This window comes from Dendropsophus ebraccatus, chromosome 7 (genome assembly GCF_027789765.1).
Source record: "Dendropsophus ebraccatus isolate aDenEbr1 chromosome 7, aDenEbr1.pat, whole genome shotgun sequence".
Taxonomy (NCBI): Eukaryota; Metazoa; Chordata; class Amphibia; order Anura; family Hylidae; genus Dendropsophus; species Dendropsophus ebraccatus.
In genome coordinates, this window is record NC_091460.1 from 26,915,013 (window position 1) to 26,938,618 (window position 23,606).

At 43.6% G+C, this 23,606-nt stretch overlaps 1 protein-coding gene across 14 annotated transcripts in view; it reads right to left on the reverse strand.

Annotated features, from left to right (window-relative positions):
• Positions 1–13,208: 13,208 nt before the first annotated feature.
• CTNNA2 (catenin alpha 2) overlaps positions 13,209–23,606 on the reverse strand; it is a 1,387,623-nt gene continuing 1,377,225 nt past the window's right edge. For 12 of the 14 annotated variants that reach the window (XM_069977183.1, XM_069977185.1, XM_069977181.1 and 9 more), the window contains one exon: positions 13,209–14,459. In XM_069977183.1, coding sequence (XP_069833284.1) covers positions 14,172–14,459 — 288 coding nt within the window. In that variant the 3' untranslated portion in view covers positions 13,209–14,171. The remainder of the gene's footprint in view (positions 14,460–23,606) is intronic. The other 2 variants (XM_069977187.1, XM_069977186.1) reach the window with 1 other exon arrangement.

Here is a 23,606-nt window from a genome sequence, read left to right on the forward strand (position 1 = left end):
ATATATATATATATATAATTATTATTATTATTATTATTATTATTATTATTATTATTATTATTATTATTATTATTATTATTATTTTCACCGGAATACCCCTTTAATGTCAATACAAAATGTCAGACAGATGTGATTAAAAGTTTAATCGGTCTCAGTGCTGAGACACCCAACAATGGCCAGGTTGTTACTCAGTCCATCATAATGCAAGTGAGGGGCTGAGCACTCATTATAGGAGATGGGTTCCATTATAGTCTATGGGCCCGTCATGTGTAACATGACTGATGGAGTGATGATCTAGCCCCTGACACCCCGACTGATCAAAACATTTCACAAGTCTGCATGATGTCAAAAGTTTATATAATGACAATCCAGGCTCTTGCACTCCATAAATGCACCGTCCATGACGGCACTCTGCCCAAGTCTATGCAGCCCGGCTGCTATCTGGGCCACATCTGTACTATTTCTTATGGGTTCTGCTGATAACAGGAAACAGTTAACACTTTAAATACTCACAATCAATGGCTGCGGCAGTACATCGCAGTGATTGGCTGAGCAGCTTGTCAGCAAGTCAGGACCGGGAGAGGCAGATGGGAGTGCACCAGAGGAAATAGAGCAGTACACATGGGGGAGATTTATGAAATGGTGTAAATAAACACCTGGTGTAAACTGCCCCCAGCAACCAATCACAGCTCCTCTTATATTCTACCAGAGCTGAGAGCTGAGCTGTGATTGGTTGCTGTGGGCAGTTTACACCAGGTGTATATTTATACCCTTTCATAAATTTCCCCCATGGTGTCTTGGGCTATGTTCACACAACATATATTTTTGTATTAGTACGGCCGTTGTTGCAGACTGCAACAACGGCCATGATTAATACGAAAATATACGTTACCTGTATCAGAATTCTGCGGCTGCAAAGATCATCCGGCCGGTACTGCAGGACCGTCCAGGATGATCTTTTCGGAGACCAGCCGCTCCATGACCCGGCTGGATCACAGAACGGCCGCTCATTCACAGCGTGTGACCATAGCCTTAAAGTGACTCTGTACCCAAAATCTGTCCCCCCCCAAACCACTTGTACCTTCGGATAGCTGCTTTTAATCCAAGATCTGTCCTGGGGTCCGTTCAGCAGGGGATGCAGTTATTGTCCTAAATATATCTTTTAATCCAGCAGCGCTGTGTCTAACGGCCGGGGCTTACATTTGTATATGCATTAGGCTGGCACAACCTCTCCGTCCTTCCTCCCCACCCTCCTCATCATTAGGAATGCTCCAGGCAGATTGTTTCCTATTCTCCACCTGTGTGCATAATGAACTTGGGCTGGATCGTTAATACACCTGTGCAAAGCTCAAAAAGCAGTAAATGTTGAGGAGGGTGGAAAGGAAGGACAGAGAGATTGTGCCAGCCTAATGCATATACAATGTAAGCCCCGACCGTTAGACACAGCGCTGCTGGATTAAAAGTTTTTTTTATGACAATAACTGCATCCCCTGCCGAACGGACCCCAGGACAGATCTTGGATTAAAAGCAGGGGGACAGATTGTGGGTACAGAGTTGCTTTAAGGTGTAATTTGCCATTGTAAACATGTACTAGGAAAAGAGAAAAAACACCATACAGCGCACATAGGGGCAGATTTATCAGACATGGTGTAAAGTGACACTGGCTCAGTTTCCCTTGGCAACCAATCAGATTCCACCTTTCATTTTCCAAAGAGTCTGTGAGAAATAAAAGGCTGAATCTGATTGGTTGCTAGGGGAAACTGAGCCAGATTTACTTGACAACAGTTAGATAAATCTCCCCCATAGAGTATTACTGAAGAACAAATGTGTGCAAGTGGCTAAACTTGCTGCGCACCTTGGGCGGTCATGCTACAAGCCCAACACCGCCAGTCACTTTAGCGGTGGTTTATGCACATTGACGCGACCTGAAGTCCTTTCAACGGAACCAGGAGACTCAGTACAATAATTCAGCAGCAAAGACAGCAATAAAGTATGGACAGATTTTGTGACTTTATTCACTCCCTCTTGTGTGATGTTTCAGTTTATTCTAGGCCTTTTCAGGGCTAAAACCGAAACATCACGCTGGAGGGTGTGAATTAAGTCACAAGATTTTTTACTACTTTACTGCTGTCTCTGCTGCTGATTTTTTGAACCATGACCAGACGGAGTGCAGTCAGATGAGGCGGCATTATCCCACCTGTGTCTGATACTGCGGCTGCTCCGGAGGGGGGCATTATCCCACCTGTGTCTGATACTGCGGCTGCTCCGGAGGGGGGCATTATCCCACCTGTGTCTGATACTGCGGCTGCTCCGGAGGGGGTGCAGTCTGGTGAGGGGGCATTATCCCACCTGTGTCTAAAACTGCGGCCGCTCCGGAGGGGGTGCAGTCTGGTGAGGGGGGCATTATCCCACCTGTGTCTGATACTGCGGCCGCTCCGGAGGGGGTGCAGTGTGGTGAGGGGGGCATTATCCCACCTGTATCTGATACTGCTGCTACTCCGGAGAGGGGCATTATCCCACCTGTGTCTGATACTGCGGCCGCTCCGGAGGGGGTGCAGTCTGGTGAGGGGGGCATTATCCTACCTGTGTCTGATACTGCGGCCGCTCCGGAGGGGGTGCAGTGTGGTGAGGGGGGCATTATCCCACCTGTGTCTGATACTGCTGCTGCTCCGGAGGGGGGCATTATCCCACCTGTGTCTGATACTGCGGCTGCTCCGGAGGGGGTGCAGTCTGGTGAGGGGGGCATTATCCCACCTGTGTCTGATACTGCGGCTGCTCCGGAGGGGGTGCAGTCTGGTGAGGGGGCATTATCCCACCCGTGTCTGATACTGTGGCTGCTCCGGAGGGGGTGCAGTCTGGTGAGGGGGGCATTATCCCACCCGTGTCTGATACTGCGGCTGCGGCTGGTTATAGCTTTATTTTTGGAGTCGGTACAATAATTGAGAAAAAGTTTGTACTCTGGAGATCCAGTTGTGCAGGAGATCTGTGAGGCTTAGGTGCTGATCAGCTGATTCAGGATTGTCACATAAAAGATGATAGGAGTTGTAGTAGATGTAACAGTAAGACTTTAATCAATGGATGATGCGTTTCAAAGAGAATCCTCAATAGATATGATGAAAAGGGGTCCGCTCAAAACGCCTCATACATTGATTGAAGTCTTACTGTTACATCTACTACAACTCCTATCATCCTTTTTGTGACAATCCTGAATCTGCTGATCTAACAGACACACAAATAGAGATACACAGATGCAAAAGCATACAGGTTACATATATGATCTTCTATAGAACTAGATTACATAATATACACTATATACATGACACACACACAAGCACACACACAGGCACATTACATAGACACAAACATGCAAACGCACAAATGACAAAGATACAAACATAGATGACACACACACACACACACACACACACACACACACGACATAGATGTACAAACACACACAGAGGACAAAGATGGAAAATATAAACAAACTCACATGTTAAGCAGGGCAGGAAGCTCCAGGGAGTCCTGTTGTCTCCATCTCCACTTTGTCTTCTCCCAGCCAGGCCCCGCAGCCTGCAGCCCCTCCCCCTTTTCTTGTGCACCGACTGCACACATAGCAACAGGAGAGAAGAGACCTCACTGCAGAGGGAAGGGGGATGGAGGGGGCCCTGCTGCTGCTCCTCTCTGCATCTTGTGATAGGGGGAGGGGGGCCCACTGGGGGATCCCCCGGCTCCCCGGTGGCCCAGTCCGACCCTGGGTATATACAGAGTGAGTGTATATATATATATATATCTCCTTTGTGGAAAGTGGATAGGAGGACATAAAGCATGTTAACTCCTCAGTGTGATCTTTATGTAAATGTAATGCGTTTACTTCAATGCCAAGAAAGCCTGAAATGAATACATTAGGTCTTTGAATCCTTCAGTTCATGGTCAGGGCTGGGACTAAATGATGTAACATAATGTGTACTCTTAATAAGTCAGTCCAAATAATGTCCGTCGCGTTTCCACTTCAACCAATTTTATAATCACAGCCGTGATCGTCGTCAAGGTCGTTGTCTTCAATTAGATAAAAGGATGAAAGTTCTTAGATTCACTTTGCATGGCTAATATCTACAACCGCCTCTCAAAGTCATTGATTGAGCCAGGATCTCAGGCCATTGATCAATGCTACCACTGATGCCTTGATTTTTAAAGGGGATTATAGGTGATTAAATATCATAGGAAACATCGAAATAAAATTAATATTTCAAACAAGTAAAAAAATTGTGGCCATGCTCCACAATTTACAGCAAACACTTTATGACAGCAACATGAAAATTGTCCAACAACCCCCAAATTAACAAGTAATAGTAGTGCAAAATCTGGTTGGTTGACCTGCGATAAGTCAAGAAGAAGTTGAGAATGGTCACTAGCGTATATCTTCTTGTTCTCTGAAAACAGTCTAAAACTTACCAAAATTTTACAAGCCATCACCGGCACCTCCATCCTAAGACCATATTCATAGTCGTAGTCTACCTTTCTCAATGCTTTACACAAAAAACTAGTGTGAAAAAGTTGCCAATTTTGGTGCAACAATGTAAATTTTTAAGCAACAGCTTGCAAACATTCCCAGCACCACTATACTTCTATTAACCCTTTGAGGACCAGGCCCAAAATGACCCAGTGGACCGCGCAAATTTTGATTGTAGTGTTTCCGTTTTTCCCTCCCCCCCTTCTAAGAGCTCTAGCACTTTCAGTTTTTTATCTACAGGCCATGTAAGGGCTTATTTCTTACAGGAATAGTTGTACTTTGTAATGGCGTCTTTCATTTTACCATAACCTGTATGATGGAATTCCAAATATATTATTTATGAAGATATAAATTGGTGAAATCGCAAAAAAGAATGCAATATGGTAACGTTTGGGGGGTTCCTGTGTCTACGTAATGCACTATATGGTAACAGCGACATGACACTATTATTCTATAGGTCAGTACGAACACAACCATATGCAGGTTTACACAGATTCTCTAATGTTATATATTTTTTTTAAATTAAATCCTTTTTTTTGGCAATTAATTATAAATAAAATGGGCCTATTGTGACGCTTATAACGGTTTTATTTTTTCACCTACGGGGCTGTATGGGGTGTCATTTTTTCCGCCATGATCTCTAGTTTTTATTAATACCTTATTTGTGAAGATCGGACGTTTTGATCACTTTTTATTAATTTTTTTATATATATAATGTAACATAAAATCGGTAATCCGCGCACTTTTTCCCCTCTTTTCGTGTACGCCGCTTACCGTTCGCAATGACGCTTGTTATATTTTAATAGATCGGACAATTACGCACGCTACGGTATATTATATGTTTATCTATTTTTTTATTTTTATATGTTTTATTTATATAATGGGAAAGGGGGGTGATTTCAACTTTTATTGGGGGAGGGGTTTTGGGGTTGTGTGTTAGTGTTTTGAACTTTTTTTTTTTTACACATTTGAAGTCCCTTTGGGGGACTTTTACATTCACTACTTGGATTTTTACACTGATGAATGCTATGCCATAGACATAGCATTGATCAGTGTTATCGGCGCTCTGCACATTGAGCCTGCCTGTGCAGGCTCAGTGACCAGAGCGCCGATCGGACCGCACGGAGGCAGGTGAGAGACCTCCAGCAGTCCGTTTTACCGATTGGGACCCCCGCAGTCACACTGTGGGGGTCCCGATCTGTAAGTGACAGGGGACTCCCCCTGTCACTTACACTTAAACGCCGCGATCGCGGCGTTTAAGGAGTTAATGACACGCGGCAGCGCGATCGCTGCAGCGTGTCATTACCGGTGAGGTCCCGGCTGCTGATTGCAGCCGGCCCCCACCTGCTATGAAGCGCGCTCCGCTCCGGAGCACGCTTCATAGCGTGAGAAACACCCAGGGCGTACAGGGTTAAAGGAGCTTGCAACTCTTGCAGCTCCTGTAGTAAATGGTGCTCAGAGTTCAAGAAAGAGAGTCCATAAACACTCAATCGGCAAGAGAATAATGAAACGTGGAACTCATCGTTCTGTTAATCTTTATGCTTCATTGTAGAAACATATATTCAGGTGCAAGGAAGCGAGGACAAACGAGGCAGTGCTTCCCAGTAATGACTGTTTTGAGCGCTTGTGCACTTCTTCAGGCTAGAAGACCAGAAAGTATCAGGTCTCACAGACGGAAGAAGTGAGCAAGTGCACTAAATGACCGTTGCTGGGACACAGTGTCTTGTTTGTCCTCGCTCCCTTGCATATATATATGTATTCCTACAATAAAGCATAAAGGAGGACATTTATGAAGACTGGTGTACTCATATGCAGGTCTTAAATTAGGTCCTGCCCCCTTTTCCCTGGCTGGATTTACTGAGAGGCGCATATCACAGGTCTAGATCTGTATGATAATTTACGCCAGTGAGCAGGCGTATATAATAATAAATCAGGTGGGGGAGGAAGCCACGCCTCCTCCACACCTTGCCGTGCACCCTCTCGCCTAATAACGGCTGGCATGGGGCAAATCCGTGCCTTTGGCCTGGTGTTTGTCAGGGACGCAGTGATAATACATGTCCCCCAGAGAGTAACAGAATGGTAAGTGCCACGTTTCATTATTCTCTTGTGGATTGACTATCTATTTTTGCACAATACAGGAAAAAAATAAAAAAAATTTAGCAAAAAATTGCCCTCTTCTACTTTCTTTAGCTCAATATTGTAGATTTTACTATGAGACATCTCCTCTTCTTCCTCCTTCATCATTCATGAATACCTTGGGTCTATAAAAATAAGACCTACCCGAAATAAGCCCTATCTTGATTTTGCAGGGTTTTTGGAATAGAAATGAAATATAAGCTATACTCCAAAAATAAGCCCTAGTCACAGAATCGGAGAATAGGCATAGCATAGCTCCCAACCATCCTGGACAAGTGCTCCACTACGTTACTCCACCGCAGGGCAAAATCTGCTCACCTGCTCCAGAGTCCAGAACCCCTCAGATTTGGGCTTAAACAACCAAGTTATCAGTGTTGTGATTATTACAACAGTAATGACCATTTCTTTTAAGTTTTTTTTTTTTTTTTTTTTTTTGGGGGGGGGGGGGGGGATTCTCACATTTTAAGCATTTTAAGACCATTATGCTATGGTTCTTAGATCTTTTCTGCAGATTTATTAGGTATTTTAACCACACGCCATTCCCTGAGAAGTCAAGGCCAACCAATGAGTTCTTTGTATGCAAACAAGGGGGGAAATAATGAGAATAATAATGATCCAGTGCACCTGGGTGACTAAGCACATGGATTAATGTGTAAAGATAATCATGAAAGATGGAAGGGAAGAGGTTCAGTGAAGGAGATTTTAATAAAATTTTAATGGGGTACTTAACCGATTTTTTTTTTTTTAATCAACTGGTACCAGAAAGTTACACAGATCCAATACTTATCAGCTGCTGTATGTCCTGTAGGAAGTTGTGTTTTCTTTCCAGTCTGACACAGTGCTCTCTGCTGCCACCTCTGTCCATGTCAAGAACTGTCCAGAGCAGGAGAGGTTTTCTACAGGGATTTGCTACTGCTCTGGTCAGTTCCTGACATGGACATAGGTGGCAGCAGAGAGCACTTTGTCAGACTGATTGGAAAGAATACAGTACTTCCTGCAGGACATACAGTAGCTGATAAGTACTGGAAGACTAGAGTTTTTTAAATATAAGTAATTTACAAATCTATATAACTTTCTGGCATCTGTTGATTTTGGGTGGGTGGGGGGGTGAAATCACCTGTGTTGCCCTTTAACAAATGTGATTTAACCCCTTAGTGACCGCCGATGCGGCTTTTTACGGCGGTCACTAATGGGCCTTATTCTGCTGCCATCAGCTTTTTACGGCGATGACAGAGAATAAGGTAGCAGGCCCCCACCCGGTCCCCCCAGCTACCGGAGGTAGCTAAAGGGTTGGGGCAGTGTGTGGGGTTCGTCCTGGCCGACCCCCGTACCGGCGATCGCCGCTATTTACTTTATAGCGGTGGCCGCTGGTACCGGGCATTGCCAGCACCGCTTCTGACTTTCATCTCCCCCCACCGCGAATATACGGCGAGGGGAGATGAAAATGTGTCCCCGAGACCCCAGATCAGCCTCCCTAGTACCCCGATCACTAACCCTCCCCTTACCCAGCAGCCATCACATCAAAGATGGCCGCCGCCATCACTGTGAACAGACTATGTCTGTTCACAGTGATGGAAAAGTAAAAATAAATCAAAGCCCCATTCTCTCCGCCACCAGAGCATTGGGCAGTAATATCACCTCCATAATGTGTGTGTGGTGTGTGTTGGGGGGGAGGACTTGACACCATCCTGTTGGAACAACACTAGGAATGTGTCAATTTCCCTGCACAGTGACAGAAACACCTTGTTACATAACAATTGCAGATATTTGGCAGCAGTAAATGAACAATGGTTCCTCTATCTTCATCCACACACCCCTCCATGACTGTCTGTGAACCAACCATCTTGGAGAGATTTGTCCAGAACGGATTTGTGTCAGTACTTTATTGTTCGTTCACCTCCCCACTTATGTACAGAACACTGAACATTACAGTCTCTATGAAATGTTTGTAATTGCTAAGACACCTTATCTGCAAATTCAACACAGTAATCTAGTTCATTCTAATGGAGATGATGCAGCAGTTGGATCACGTGTGGGCGCCATTTGTTCGTAGTTATCCTCGGTCCAAGTAGTTGCCTCGATGTGTGATCTTGCTTAAGGATGCCAAGATGGCCATTTTTGTGCCTTCATCTGTTAATTTGTTGTTACAGTACACTTAGTATTACAGTTTCAGGCTTAGTGACCAGAATGGAAACTGCAAGATTTTAGGAATTTTTTATATTATAGAAAAATATGTTTAAAGCAAATGTGCAACCGGATTGTGATTTTTACATGGATAGACCAGTGCCGGCATGGGGATGTCAGTGCCACGATCTATTACAGAACAACTGTCAGAGGTGAAGCACTGGAGGTGGGCCCGCCAGCCCCCAGTGTTCCAATCGGCTCTATTGATTCTAATGGAGCCTCATCCCAGGGGGGAGGGTTTTTTGTCACACTGGGGGCTCGCAGGCCCACCTCCACTGCTACACCCCCAGCCGTTGGTCAGTAAGGGTACATGCACACTGCGGAATGGCGACGGATAATTCTTTGCAAATTCCGCAGCTCACACCTGCCGGCAGACTGATGTGGGCGTGCGCGTCTCCGCCCGTGTCATAGACTCCATTCTATGCACAGGCGGATTCCGCCCTCCATCCAAAGAATGAACGTGTTCATTCTTTGGACGGCGACAGAATCCGCCCGTGCATAGAATGGAGTCTACTTGCATCAGTCTGCCGACAGGTGCAGGCTGCGGAATGCGCAACGGGTTATCCGTCGCCATTGCGCAGTGTGCATGTACCCTTATAGACCAGCGTAATATACAAAATCGGGCCGTGGTTCAGAAAAAGGTGTGTCAGCGCTTGTCTATCCGTGTAAAAGTCACAAAAGCGATGTACCGATATTACATTCGCTTTAACATAAACAATTTCACTTTCTGATTACACATTACGATATTTGTGGTCAGAAGCTTCAGACTGTTGCCCTAAAATTTACAGAAAAACTTTCAGCAGATTAAAGGACTCTAACCTGCTGGTATGTCCCTATTGTGCACAGGGCGCTGAGGATGAAAGTATGTGACTTCCCTTCATCCTCCACTCCATTTTGCTATTAGGAGTTTAATCTTTATGGTAATTAGGGATTTTAGTGCACTGTGGGAGGGACTATCACCCCAGTGCACTTGATTGCCGGTTGGCCCATACTGCTGATACTCATCAAATATGTTGCAGATCCTGTACATGTGAATGCACCCGGGAAGGGATTAAACCAGTTGGGGCAGATCGGTATAATAGGGGTGGTAGTCCCACCCCCAGTGCACCAAAATGCCTAAGTAGCGTAAAGATGATTCTCCTAAAAGCACAGAGAGGGTGCTGATGGTGAAGGTAAGAAAATTGCCTTCATCTTCATCGCCTCATGCATTATAGCAGGGAGGGGGAACCTTCGGCCCTCCAGCTGTTGCAAAACTACAATTCCCATCATGCCTGGGCAGCCTAAGCTTTAGCTTCCGCTGCCCAGGCATGATGGGAATTGTAGTTTTGCAACAGCTGGAGGGCCGAAGGTTCCCCATCCCTGCACTGTAGGGACAGTTTAGATTTTTCCTAACCTGCTGATAGCCTCCCTGTAAGAAGAAACCATCTTGTCCCAACAATTTAGATGGTTCCTAAAATAGTGCAGTGGTCATGGCACACCATGTCAGACATAAAGACCGTGGCACATTGTACGTTCGCCTCATGTTCCGTAGTTTACTCCAGGTAGTCCATTTGTCTCCCCTTTTCCAGAAATAGCTTTTCCCATGACTTTGACCCTGGTGTATACAATCTGCTGTGCTAAAGAATTCCATTGTGGATTGTGACTGATACATCCTGTATAGCGCTGCAGGATACACCGGTGCTATATACAGTACAGTAATTACCAAGAGATAAAGAACGAGCCTGTAATGAATGCACATATATTCCAATGCATTGACCTTGTGAATATGTTGGTTTTATCAAACCGAGAGATATCTGCAATGACAGCTGGGTCTATTATAATAATTACAGGAGAAGTATGTTCATTTGCTACATGCGGCTTCGGCAGATGTGTGGGACTGTACATCGTGAAGAACTGGTTTCTACAAAGGATTATCAATGGACATCAGTGAACAGTAACATTTAATGGTTGGCCTTCAACTTTTAAAAAATGTTGGCTTCATTGCATAAGCATACTGTAAATCCATATGAGCAAGTCTATTTAACCCCTGCCGAAATGGCTAGCAATAGTGTGAGATCCAGGATCAGTCAGGACAGGTGTTCCATATGGTGCATCCAACGCATGACACTCTTAGGTCAACTGTAGTACAAATGCAAAGTCCAGCACTCCAATAGGGTTATAGATGCAACCTTATTTATATACTGTAGTTACAATAGTTATCTTCTTGTCCATAAATTATACCTGTCACTACCTGTCCTAGGGTCACGTAGGTTAAAAGTTTTTATCGATCGAGGTCTGAGTGTTCAGACCCTGACCAGTTATAGAACCAGTGGGAAAAGAAGTTAGCCAACAGATTTACATTACAAGGTCATTCAGGTCATGAGATACAGAGGCAGAGGAGAACATCCTAAGTGTGTTCCCATTCCCAGTTTGCTCTCCTGACCAGTCGGGGTGTGAATAGTCAATAAAAAATTTTTATACTGTATGTCTCTATGACATATAAAAAGTTTATTTATTTATTTTAAATGAGAAGTATGCTTTAACGGGGTATTTCGCTCAAACATAACCCATGGTGAGACTAACAATTCCTTTCATACTTGTTATTATCTATTCAGTCTCCTTCCCCCAGTTCTGAGTTGCTGCTTTCTGCTGAAGACACAAAAATCTGTGTGTGAACTTTTCTCTCAGTCTCCCCCTCCTCCCCCCTCCCTTCTGAGACGGCTGATGTAAACAAGTCCATGACTGGCTTATCTGCAACCTTGTAGCTTCTTTGTAATGCTGGGAGGGTTAAAGGGGTAGTCCGGTGGGGGGCATTTTTTTCCTGACACCGGGGAGGAGGTGGCTGAGGGAAACGACGTCCACTCACCTCCCCGGTTCCAGCGGCGGGTCCTGCATCGCATCGCTCTGGTCCCCGGTTCCCGGCCGCTTCCTGGTGTCTGACGCGGCCCCGAGACGTGATGTCTCAGGTCCGCTCAGCCAATCAGTGACCGGAGGCGGGATCTGTTTCAAGTCTGCTCAGATCCCGCCTCTTCTACTGACTGGCTGAGCGGACCTGAGACGTATCGTCTCGGGCCCGCGTCAGACACCGAGGAAGCGGACAGGGACTGGAGCGCCGCAATGCGCGACCCGCCGCAGGAACCAGGGAGGTGAGTGGACGTTGTTTCCCTCAGCCACCTCCCCCCCGGTGTCAGGAAAAAAATGCCCCCACGCCGGAGTACACCTTTAATCACAGTAAGTTCTTCAGCACCTTGACCTCAGATTAACCCTCCCATCATTACAAAGAAGCTAAAAAGTTGCAGATACAGCCTGACAGGGACTTTTTTTTCATGAACTGTCTCAGAAGGGAGATGGCGAGAAAAGCTCACGCACAGATTTTTGTGTTTTTAGTAGAAAGCAGCAGCTAAGAACTGGGGGAAGGAGACTGAATAGATAATAACAAGTATGGAAGGAATTGTAAGTCTAACCATGGGCAGCAACATATGAAAAGTTATGTTTGAGCAGAATACCTTTATAACATTTATTATGCAAAATACATTAAGAAGTGAAGGTTTTTATGTCTCCTAAATGCTGTCTTCCAATCCCAATGGAATGTTAAGGTCTTTTAGTCGTACTGTTGTAGTTGGTGCAGAGACAGTAGTCTTACCTGTGTCCTGATACCTTAGGAAAGCCAAACCACCCAAAGTTACACCATTACAATCAAAGGCACATAACAAAGTAACGGTTTTCATTGTGGTCCAGGAATCTATCATGATATTTATATTTGAAGTCCCATCTGCCCTGATCCCCTACTGCTGCTGTTCTAAAATCAACTCCATCCTCTCTGTTTTTTTTCTGCTATTGGCTGTGATGGCCCTGCAAGACCTGACCACTCTGCCAATGACTGGCTAAGGTGGGTCACTGCTGTGGCCAATCACTGGCTAAACACTAAGTCCCTGTAGGGTGGCAATGTCATCCAAAGCAGGAAGAAGCAGAGAGGACCATAAACCAGGCACTGTTGGAGAGGCAGCAGCGGGGAATCAGGGCAGGCGAGTATGGGTTATTTTTATTCTGGCAACACCTTGGGGACATTTTTAAAAAAGAAAATATATACTGACACAACCCCTTCAACTATAATAGTGTAGCATCCCAAGGACTGTGTAGACAATAGAACTATTTGAACCATCAGGACCATCGAAACAAGAATTCATATGACCTAGAAAAATAAAAAGGATCTAGAAAAATGAGCCAGTATCATCCTCTATCTGTCATTCCTGTCCATTTGGTCTAGCACTTTCCCATAATACCGGAGATACTGTATGGTAGGTTAGACCTAAATTCACCATAAACAACGACATACAAGACTAAAACATCAAAAAGACATGTCGATTTGAAGGAATTAATGACTTTATTGAGTTACTGGGTACAAAGCCATGGTCTGTACCTCTAGTCCAAGCTACTGATCATCTACATTTTTGCTTTTAAGCTGCCACATTGTTATGTTTTCAAAAGTGATGTGTAAAAATGGACACCCCACCTACACCCTGGTGGCAGCCATTTTCTTATAGAACTAATATTCAAGTAGCCTATAGACTAGTGACATTGACCTATTATGTTGGTTCAAGCTCCTACTGGACACGAAGACTGCAAAAAAAAAAAAAAAAAAAAAATGGATGCCACCACCGCTTGTAGGGTACGGGTCCGCGTCCATGTCCAAATGCCGAAACTAATAAAATAGGCCAAATGTCATCTCAATGTGCTTCACACACACCAACACATAGACTTAGCTAGCTGTTAGGTTATCAATTTGGGGGACCTATTAGTAACATATTAAATAACACTTTGTAACATAGAGAACAGAATACACAATAAGAGGTGATAAGCCTTAGGTTAAGGTTATTAATTGATACTTAAAGAAGCCACATACTATCACAAGGATGTAAGCTTATCATCTGGGCCACACAGTTAGGCATATTGGCTAGGCATAGATTGCACTAAACAAAAGCATTACAAGCTGAATGATCTACCGGAAGTCCATCATTTCCTACCTAAGATACCTGCCAACCTAATGGTTCCTGCATGCATTTTACCATCTTTGAATTTTTTTAACATTTTTTTGAGTCCTCCATTGGCTGAATGCTTGTCCGGATCTAAAAACTTAAAAGGGGCTGGAGAAGGGCAAAAATACAAGTTATATTTTTTACCAGCGTTCGATGGACTTGCTTTATTATGAATCTTTACTCCAATAAAATCTGGGGTTGCATGCAAACGGACACTGCTAAGGTTTAGTTCATGCCGGACGCATACAAGTCGGCAGGTAAGCATACAAAATGACTTCTTTAAAAAGAAAAAAAAATATATCCTGTTAGTAAAGCCTAGAGTTCTAGAATGAATCCATTGCTTTAAATTCACTTAGAGCCTGAACCGGTGAGATGTGCTTCTTTTGGGATCCTCTCCTTACTCGGGTCTGGTATTCTTCTGGTTTTTCTCTTTTTACTAGTGGCTTCTTCTCGGGAGCCTTCATCTTCCAAGATACAACGGGGGAGTTTACGGCTGCTGTGCCGTAGACCTTCTGGTACTTGGTTGAGGCTACGTAAGAGGCCTTCACGGTGAGCACCACGGCGTTCATCAGATTTTTGGCGGCTTGAATAAGGGAGGTGGCGCTGTCCAACTGCAAGAAAAAAAACACAAAGGCGTCATTTCGAGCTGTATCTCCACTGGAGTAGACCTCTATCTACAACACATGGTCATCGGTTAGGAGAAAGAATTGCAACATCATCATTAATGGACGTAAGATCAGAAGGGTTAGACCAGCCTGGGTCCAACCGGGATACCCTGTCCCCAGTTTACCATAAGTGAGCTGGCAATAGTAAAAAGTAGAAAAAGATAGATTAGGTCATAAGGCTTTCCTTTCCCCTTTGTGGACGATATGTTCTTTAACAGTGTAAAGTTAGATGTCTGGCTTTAGTATTTCCTTTGTCATATCCTTAGATTTGTAAATTGAGTTGGATAGTGACTTTTGCTGGTTTTGGTTGCCTCCTTATAGGAGCCACCCCTTGGCCAGGTCCTTCCCTGGAGGGATATCTGGCTAGTCCCGTGTTTCGAGACTCCACATGATCTACGGTCTACAAATGCACTAGGTTTATTACAGTGAGTCATGCAGATTTGTAATTTGCTTTTATTAAAAAATCTAAAGTCTTCCTATACTTATCAACTGCTGTAAGTCCTGCAGGAAGTGGTGTATTCTCTCCAGTCTGACACAGTGCTCTCTGCTGCCACCTCTGTCTATGTCAGGAACTGTTATGAACAGGAAAGGTTTTCTATGGGGATTTTCTACTGCTCTGGACAGTTCCTGACATGGACAGAGGTGGCGGCAGAGAGCACTGTGTCAGACTGGAGAAAATACACCACTTCCTGCAGGACTTAAAGCAGCTGATAAGTCTTGTAAGACTTGAGATTTTTGAATAGAAGTAAATTACAATTCTATATAACTTTACGAAACCAGTTGATTTGAAAGAAAAAAAAATTCTCTGGAGTACCCCTTTAAGCCACGGTTTATACACTCTATCTATAATTTAAGGAGAGAGTGTGAATATAGCAATGCATGACTTCACCTCTGTATACAGAATACAAGCAGCAATGCAGCGAATATGATGTCAGCCGTTCTAAATGGCGGCTTTTATGTGGACGCCATAAAACGTATAAAGGAGAAAACAGAACATGCATCATTTAATTAATCTCAAATATCAAAGCAGAAAGCAGAAATTAAACCAGGGCATCTCCGGCCAACGCAAGACATATATACTGACCATAAAAATGCAGCTTTCAGATCTATCAAGCGGTGGGACCGTAGGCAATTTATTACGGATAGACGTCATATTTCTGTGCGGTTCGCCGCCTTGTCTCTGAGCTTTCAGCCAACAGATTTGTGATGGTGCATTTAGTATATCAAGAAACCACAGCAGTATACAAACAGTGAAATGTATTATACTGGCTGAGGACCCAGCCTAAATCCGCAAATTAATGTGATTTTCCCCAAGTCTTGGTTCAAAGGGATTAAACTAATAAAAATGCCATCGCAGAAGGAATGCAGAGGGAAATGAGAAAATATGCAACCGCACCGCAGTGGCTGATAATGCTTATAAGGCTCCGATTGGGGGAGTGTTCCCACATAATCAACTCCATGCAGTTTGGGGATTATTCTATTGCACAGCATAGATTCGGGTGGGTGGTTATCAATGATTTTTTCTTTTTTTGTATTACTGACAAAGCAGTAACAAACCTCATGTTCCATGTTATTTTAAGGTACTAACAAGTCATGGCGCCATAGTGTTCATATGAAGAGAAAAATACATGCATACACATACCTACAGATACACTTACTACAGATACACTATCTACAGATACATGTGCATGCACACACATACTTACAGATATACTATCTACAGATACATGTGCATGCACACACATACTTACAGATATACTATCTACAGATACATGTGCATGCACACACATATATATATATATATATATATATATATATATATATATATATATATGCGTGGTAATTTGTTGTTAGATGATGGCCATCCAATAAAACGGTCTTCATTTCAAACGTGTGTAAACATTCCCTTTCCCACAACGTGCTCCCACTATGGAATTGTATCGGGAAAAGGCAGCCATCTATTGATAATAAAGGCTGCAAATATTGATCATGGCCATTATTTGCGGCCGCCATTATCAATAGATGGCCACCTTTAGCCATTAATGTTTAAAGAGACTCTGTCAGTAGGTTTATGGCGTCCTATCTCACAGAAACATAAACTAGTGACAGAGAAACTGAACAGAAAGATGTATGACTTACATAGTTCTGTGCAGCCAATCCAGAGATATCCTTCTGAATAACATGGACAATAAGTAGTCCTCTCCATTATGTGCATGAGCCCAGTGGTCCTGGATATTTATCAGAACCAGCAAACTCTGCCCACCAGCTGCTGATTGGCAGTTATCTTTCCATGCTGTGTATAGGCAGTCACCTGTCAATCAGCAGCTAGAGGGCGGGGGGAGGGGTGTGGCCAGAATCCTATTCTCCTGCATATTGGGAGAACGGCTAAATAGAATGATGTAAGTAATACACCGATCTGTGCAGCTTTTCTGTCACTAGATAATGCTGCCCTAACTTACAGCACTAGGAACCTAGTGACAGATTCCCTGCATTACTAATGTATAACTAAAAAATGGTGTGAACTCATACTGGCCTAATCTCCAGTTATACATAGTGTTACACGTTTATATGTTTATCAAAGCTAAAGGGGTGTATTGCTAACAGTGACATTTGGACCGGAAGGCCCCTACACATAAGAAGACACCAATATCATACATAGCAGATTGATAGGCAGGGGGACCCTTGCACAGATTTAGCACAGGGACCCAAGTGCTTCAAGTTACATCTTTATGTTATAGCACTGATAGATCAGGTTACAGGAAAAGTAACCTCTGGTGGATCTCATGGAAAACCTCATGACTCTCAATCCAACCATACACATGTTCACACATCTTTAGTGCGAAGAGGAGACATAATAAGTCACTGCCAGACTCTCCTGGTAACAACTTATGTCTTTAAGAACAATAAGGTCAAGCAACTGAAATCCAATGTGTCCGATCTTTTTCTCTTCCACCATCATTGATAGGAAGTCGAGAGGCCTCGATAGACACATTAGTTAGCTGGCTAAAACCACCAAAGTTGGTGGGTTTGTCACTCATATATTTGGTCACCTTTGCAGTAGATATGGTGGAGTCCTTGCTGTCAAGCCTTACTGGTATAAATTGAGGTGGCAATACTACTCACAGCCTGTGGACAAGTGTGGCGCCACTTTTAGAATTAAGCAGCCATATTGTTTTAAATCCATACAACCCCTTTAATAGACTAGCGCTGTAAAGCCTTAAAGTCAGCATCGTGCGCTTTGCTTTGTCTATGTTCTGCATTCTTCTTCTGTACTCTTCTGTGAATACATTTTTTTCCACTTCTTTACATCAAGCCAGAACAATACAGTACATTAGCATCCAAGTAAAACCGTTAAGAGCGGCAGACACAATGGAATCCGTATACATATTTTACCAGTTTTCTCCATAAGAAGTTACAGAGATATGATAAATGTAGTGTCAATGAAGGGTATGGAGGAAAGAATATCAGGAATATAAAAGAGATGACAAAGGACACTCGACATTTCCATATTAAGTGGAGCGGTGACACAGATCCGGCTATGGCAGTGTTATTTATATAGTTGGGGATAGATGTAATACTATGTCAAGTCCTATATTTCAGCCACAAATAAATACATGTTCGGTATAAAGGAATAAACAGGGATACAAGGAGGCACAATCTGCACATGTGAAAATAAAGTGACGGCCTAAATAGGCACAAAAAGACTTTGTCATGTTCCTCTAACTATAAAGGAAGTAAAACCCCTCCGGCAAAAAGGGGGGGGGGGGACTCATATTGGCAGAGTGACTGTCAGACTGTGGAAAGGAAATATCCCTGGGGGTAATGTAGTGCAGAAATATTAATAATTCTCTATATTGCTATACGTACATCCAGGGCTGGCCTTGGGGTTGATGGTAGCCTGTGCCTAATTTGCTTTCCCATGCCCCCACATAATTAGATATGTTTTGTGCTCCTATAAAGTAGTAAGGTCCGTATATAGTAAAGGCCCCCTCTGTGCAGTCCCTATGCAGTAGCAGACTTCCCCTGTGAATCAGTCCCCATACAGTATAGACCCCGTCTTCAGCAGTATTAACCCCCTCCCGCAGCAGTCCCCATACAGTATAGGCCCCCTGTGTAGAAGTCCCTATATAGTACAACCACCCCCCCCTCTCCCCGTTCAGCAGTCACCGTATTGTATGGGCCTCCGGGTGCAGCAGTCTCTACATCGTAAAGGTCCCTCTGTGCAGCAGTTCCCATACAGTATATCCCCCAAGCTGTGCAGTCCCCACATAGTATAGCCCCCACTTGTGCAGCAGTTCACACATAGTAAAGCCCCCATGCAGTAGTTCCCATATAGTATTAGGCCCCCTCTGTGCAGCAATCTCCATATAATATAGGCTCCCCGAGCAGAACAACCCATAAAGTATACCCACCTTGTTCAATCCTAATATAGCCCCCGTGCTGGGCAGTCCCCATATAGTACGGGCCTCTATGTAGTGCAGTTCCCATATAGTACAGGCCCCTATTCTGTGCAGTCCCCAAATAGTATAGGCCCCCTTTGTAGCATTCCCCATATAGTATAGCCCCCCCCCCCATGGAGCAGTCCCTATACCTATACAGGCCCCTATGCTGTACAGTCCCTATATAGTCCAGGCCCACATGGTGGCTTTGTTCTAGAAAAGGCGCTACTCTTTTCCTCAATTTGGGTGTGGGGTTGTTAATCTCCGTTCCATTTAAATAAATGGAGATGAATTGTAGTACCACACCCAGGAAAGGGGTGGTGCTGTCACAAAAAAGTAGCTGCGTTTTTTCTACTCCTGGAGCCCTGGATAACCATTTGCTGAATTTCTGAGCTCACATTACACAGCAATAGCTGTGGGAAGAGCATCTATACGATGTATCATCTGATTTCAGTCCTTTGTTAATAAGCAGTCAATTACTTCCAATAGCAACCAGCAGAATTATGTATAGGGAATAATAGGCGCTGTAACATGCTAGCTAGAACAAGACATTCTAGGTCATATAACAGAGCCGCCACCTTTCTCACCTGCCTGTATTTTCTATTGCTGTCTTGTATTCCCTGTAGATTATATATAGAGCAGAATTATCATTAGCCAGAAAAATGATAATTTCACAGCAACAAAGTAAATGGTGACCTGACTTTACTCTGCATCACGGAATCCATTAGAAGTGGTGAAAGATGGACTGTGACAACTCAAACACCAAGGCGAGCAGGAGAGATGGAATTGTATTATTACAAATAAAGAGTATCCCCTTGTATGTGGTGGAGCGCCGCTCCGGAGGGCATCAAAGATATAACCATTATAAGACCCAGGAAAGGGGGTCTTAAAGGGGTACTCCAGCCGGGGGGCTATTTGGGATCTGGCCAGGGAGGAGGTGGCTGAGAGAAAAGACATCCACTCACCTCCACGGATCCAGGGGAGGGTCCCGTATCGCGGCGCTCCGGTCCCCGGTTCCCGGCCGCTTCCTGGTGTTTGACGTGGGTTCGAGAGGTGATGTCTCAAGTCCAGTCAGTGACAGAGGCGGGATCTGAGCGGACTTGAAATGGATCCCGCCTCTATCACTGACTGGCTGAGCGGACTTGAGACGTCCCGTCTCGAGCCCGCGTCAGACATGGGAAGCGGCCGGGGACCGCAGCGCCGCGATACGGGACCCGCCGCTGGATCCGGGGAGGTGAGTGGACGTCTTTTCTCTCAGCCACCTCCTCCCTGGCCAGATCCCAAATTAGCCCCCCCGCTGGAGTACCCCTTTAAAGGGGTAGCTCACCACAAATGTTTTCTTTCAACTCAACTGGTGCCAGAGATTTGTAATTTACTTCTATTAAAAAAATCTCTAGTCTTCCAGTACTTATTAGCTCCTGTATGTCCTGCAGAAAGTGGTGTATTACTTCCAGTCTAGAGAACAGGAGAGGTTTTCTATGGGGATTTGCTGCTGCTGTGGACAGTTCCTGACATGGACAGAGGTGTCAGCAGAGAGCCCTGTGCCAGACTGGAAAGAATGCATCACTTCCTGCAGGACATACAGCAGCTGATATGTACCGGAAGACTGGAATTTTTTTTTTTTTTTTTTATAAAAGTAAATTACAGGCTCCTGTATACAGCAGCACTTAAAATAGCACAAAGCAAATAATTATAGAGCAATGAGGATATCAAGGTGATCGGTGAGAGCGCAGGATTATTCCAAGTATTATTATAAGTGTTATTAGTAGTATTGTAAGTGTTGTAATTATTATTATAATTATCGTTACTTCATGTTTCCTTCTATATATCCTTCCATCCATCCATCATTTTTTGGCTGTTCTATGTCCATTATTTTGAGGCCAATGTTATTCGGCCTCGTCATGATGGCCGTTCAAAAAGACATCTGTTGAACGGCCAAAAAATGGCGGTGTGTGGACCGAGCCTCCTTCTGCAGCGGTCTCATACCGGAACATACCAAGCCAGTACTCTAACCATCAGAGATTAATCTTTCTGCACCATAAAGTACTGCTCATTTATGTAACACTAATACTTACCACTCTTACCCATGATATCGGTGATATATTTATAATCTCATTGTTGTAATGTTATTATATTTATATTTGTGGCTCTGATATCCACACACACAACGGAGGAACCTAAACTCCAAGGTGCGAATCTAATAAACTCAGTATAGAGTGTAATATCTGCCCATCTGTCTGTGTATTTCTACGCTGCCTCGCATCACTGGGGTCCAGGGATCACAGCTGACAATGGAGAACATCTGCTCCGAGGTTGTATCTTCTCATGTTTATGTGGGTGGATTTCATACAGTCCAAAAATTACTGATACACTAGGTAAACTGCAATACTGTATGTGAGAGATAAGGCTGCGGAGGATGGAGGTGATGTATAGGCAAAGAGGAATAAATACTTATCTATCTATCTATCTATCTATCTATCTATCTATCTATCTATCTATCTATCTATCTCCTATCTATCTATCTATCTATCTATCTATCTATCTCCTATCTATCTATCTATCTATCTATCTATCTATCTCCTATCTATCTATCTATCTATCTATCTATCTATCTATCTATCTATCTCCTATCTATCTATCTATCTATCTATCTATCTATCTATCTCCTATCTATCTATCTATCTATCCTATCTATCTATCTATCTATCTATCTATCTCCTATCTATCTATCTATCTATCTATCTATCTATCTATCTATCTATCTAGAATGAATGTAGCTAGAGCAGCACGACTGATTTGGGAGGGTGCCAGCAGGTGGTCTTGACCAAGACTTCCAAGTATATAAAAAATGATCGCCCACAGCACTCCAGGTAGGTTGGAAATTCAAAAGTGTTTTATTCCATGATAGTGCAGCACAGCAAACAAGTCAAAAAGTGCAAAGAGGAATAAATACTTATCTATCTATCTATCTATCTATCTATCTATCTATCTATCTCTTATCTATCTATCTATCTATCTATCTATCTATCTCTTATGTATCTATCTATCTATCTATCTATCTATCTATCTATCTATCTATCTCCTATCTATCTATCTATCTATCTATCTATCTATCTATCTATCTATCTATCTCCCATCTATCTATCTATCTATCTATCTATATTATATCTCCTATTTACCTACTGTATATCTGTCTATTTAGTCGCCTTCCCCATTATACCCCTTTAGGACATTAGTGACGATTAATGTTTTTTCTGGTTGTGTAGGATTGATGCTATAACCCCAGGATGGGTCATCAATATTAGATCACAGAGTGTCTGATGCATCATCCCTGCATTTCAGATGCCTGAAGGAACCTCAGTGTTTCAGAGAGCGTCTCCTTCCCTTTGTTTCCCAGGCTCAGCTCCTTACATTTAGTAGCAGCTATGCTCAGTATTACAGTTCGCTCCAGCTTCATCATAGTGAAATGAAGAGGAGTGAGCCGTAATACCAGGAACAGCCTCAGTCTAGAGCTATACAGAGCTGTACAAACAATGATGGGGAAACAACGCTCCTAGGAGCTGGTGGGATCTAATATTACTATGTATTCTAGCGGGGCAAGAAATCTAAAGAACAGGATAACCCCTTTAAATGACGTAATCTCTGTGGCAATACGGCCCGGAAGCTTTCTCTTCTCCTGAAGGGGGCAGGTTTTGTTGCAGGTGCATGTATAAACTAGCAACCATGCCCTATGCAGTGGCTGCTTGATGTTGTAGTGCAGCAACCACCAACATTGTACAGCCATTGGCCACCTCATGTTGTAGCTTCTCTCCTATGCAGTAGTTACAAGTTAATGGATGCCCTGGTGAGAAAGCATGTCCTCTTCAAGAGGGGAGAAACCCGTCAGGCCATATGTACTTAGAATAGTTTTTTAAAGATGTTATTAAAATTTCCCTGAATCCAATACTATGCTCCCTGAGACAGAGTTATAACATTATATACATTATCATTTATAGGTGGTAAAGGCACAATCCAAAATGTTCTGTTTTATCTGCTCCCTATTCCATTTGCTGTCACTGAACTAAGGGATTAAATGTATGTAAAGTGTGAAAGAAGCTTCTGATTCATTTTGTGTTATATCCATGTGTGAGCCCAGAAAGCTCGGAGGAGGCTTCTATAGCTGGATGGCATTGAAAGGCATTCCTTTATCATTACGTTAGCCCTTTCTGTTTCTTTCTACTGATGTGGCCATCCTTACCTTTCCCTTAGGTCAGTTGAGACTAAGAAATGAGTGATCACTTGGTTTTCACCTTCTCTATTGGGAGACATCTATGATAAGTGGGTGTCTATGTGTGGCTACCCAGTTGTTGTGATGTGCATTGCAGCCTGCTGAAGGTTTAACTAGCCTGTCACAAAATTGTATTAAATGTAAATTGTATTGAAAGTAAAACTGACATCCTTAAAGGTGTACTCTGGTGACTCCCCCCCCCCCCCCCCCCCCCCCCAATAAACTAGTGTCAGAAAGTTTTATAGATTTATATTTTACTTTTATATAAACATTTCAAGTATTTCAGTACTTAACAGCTGCTGTAAGTCCTGCAGGAATTGGTGTATTCTTTCCAGTCTGACACAGAACTGTGCTGCCACCTCTGTCCATGTCAGGAATTGTCCAGAG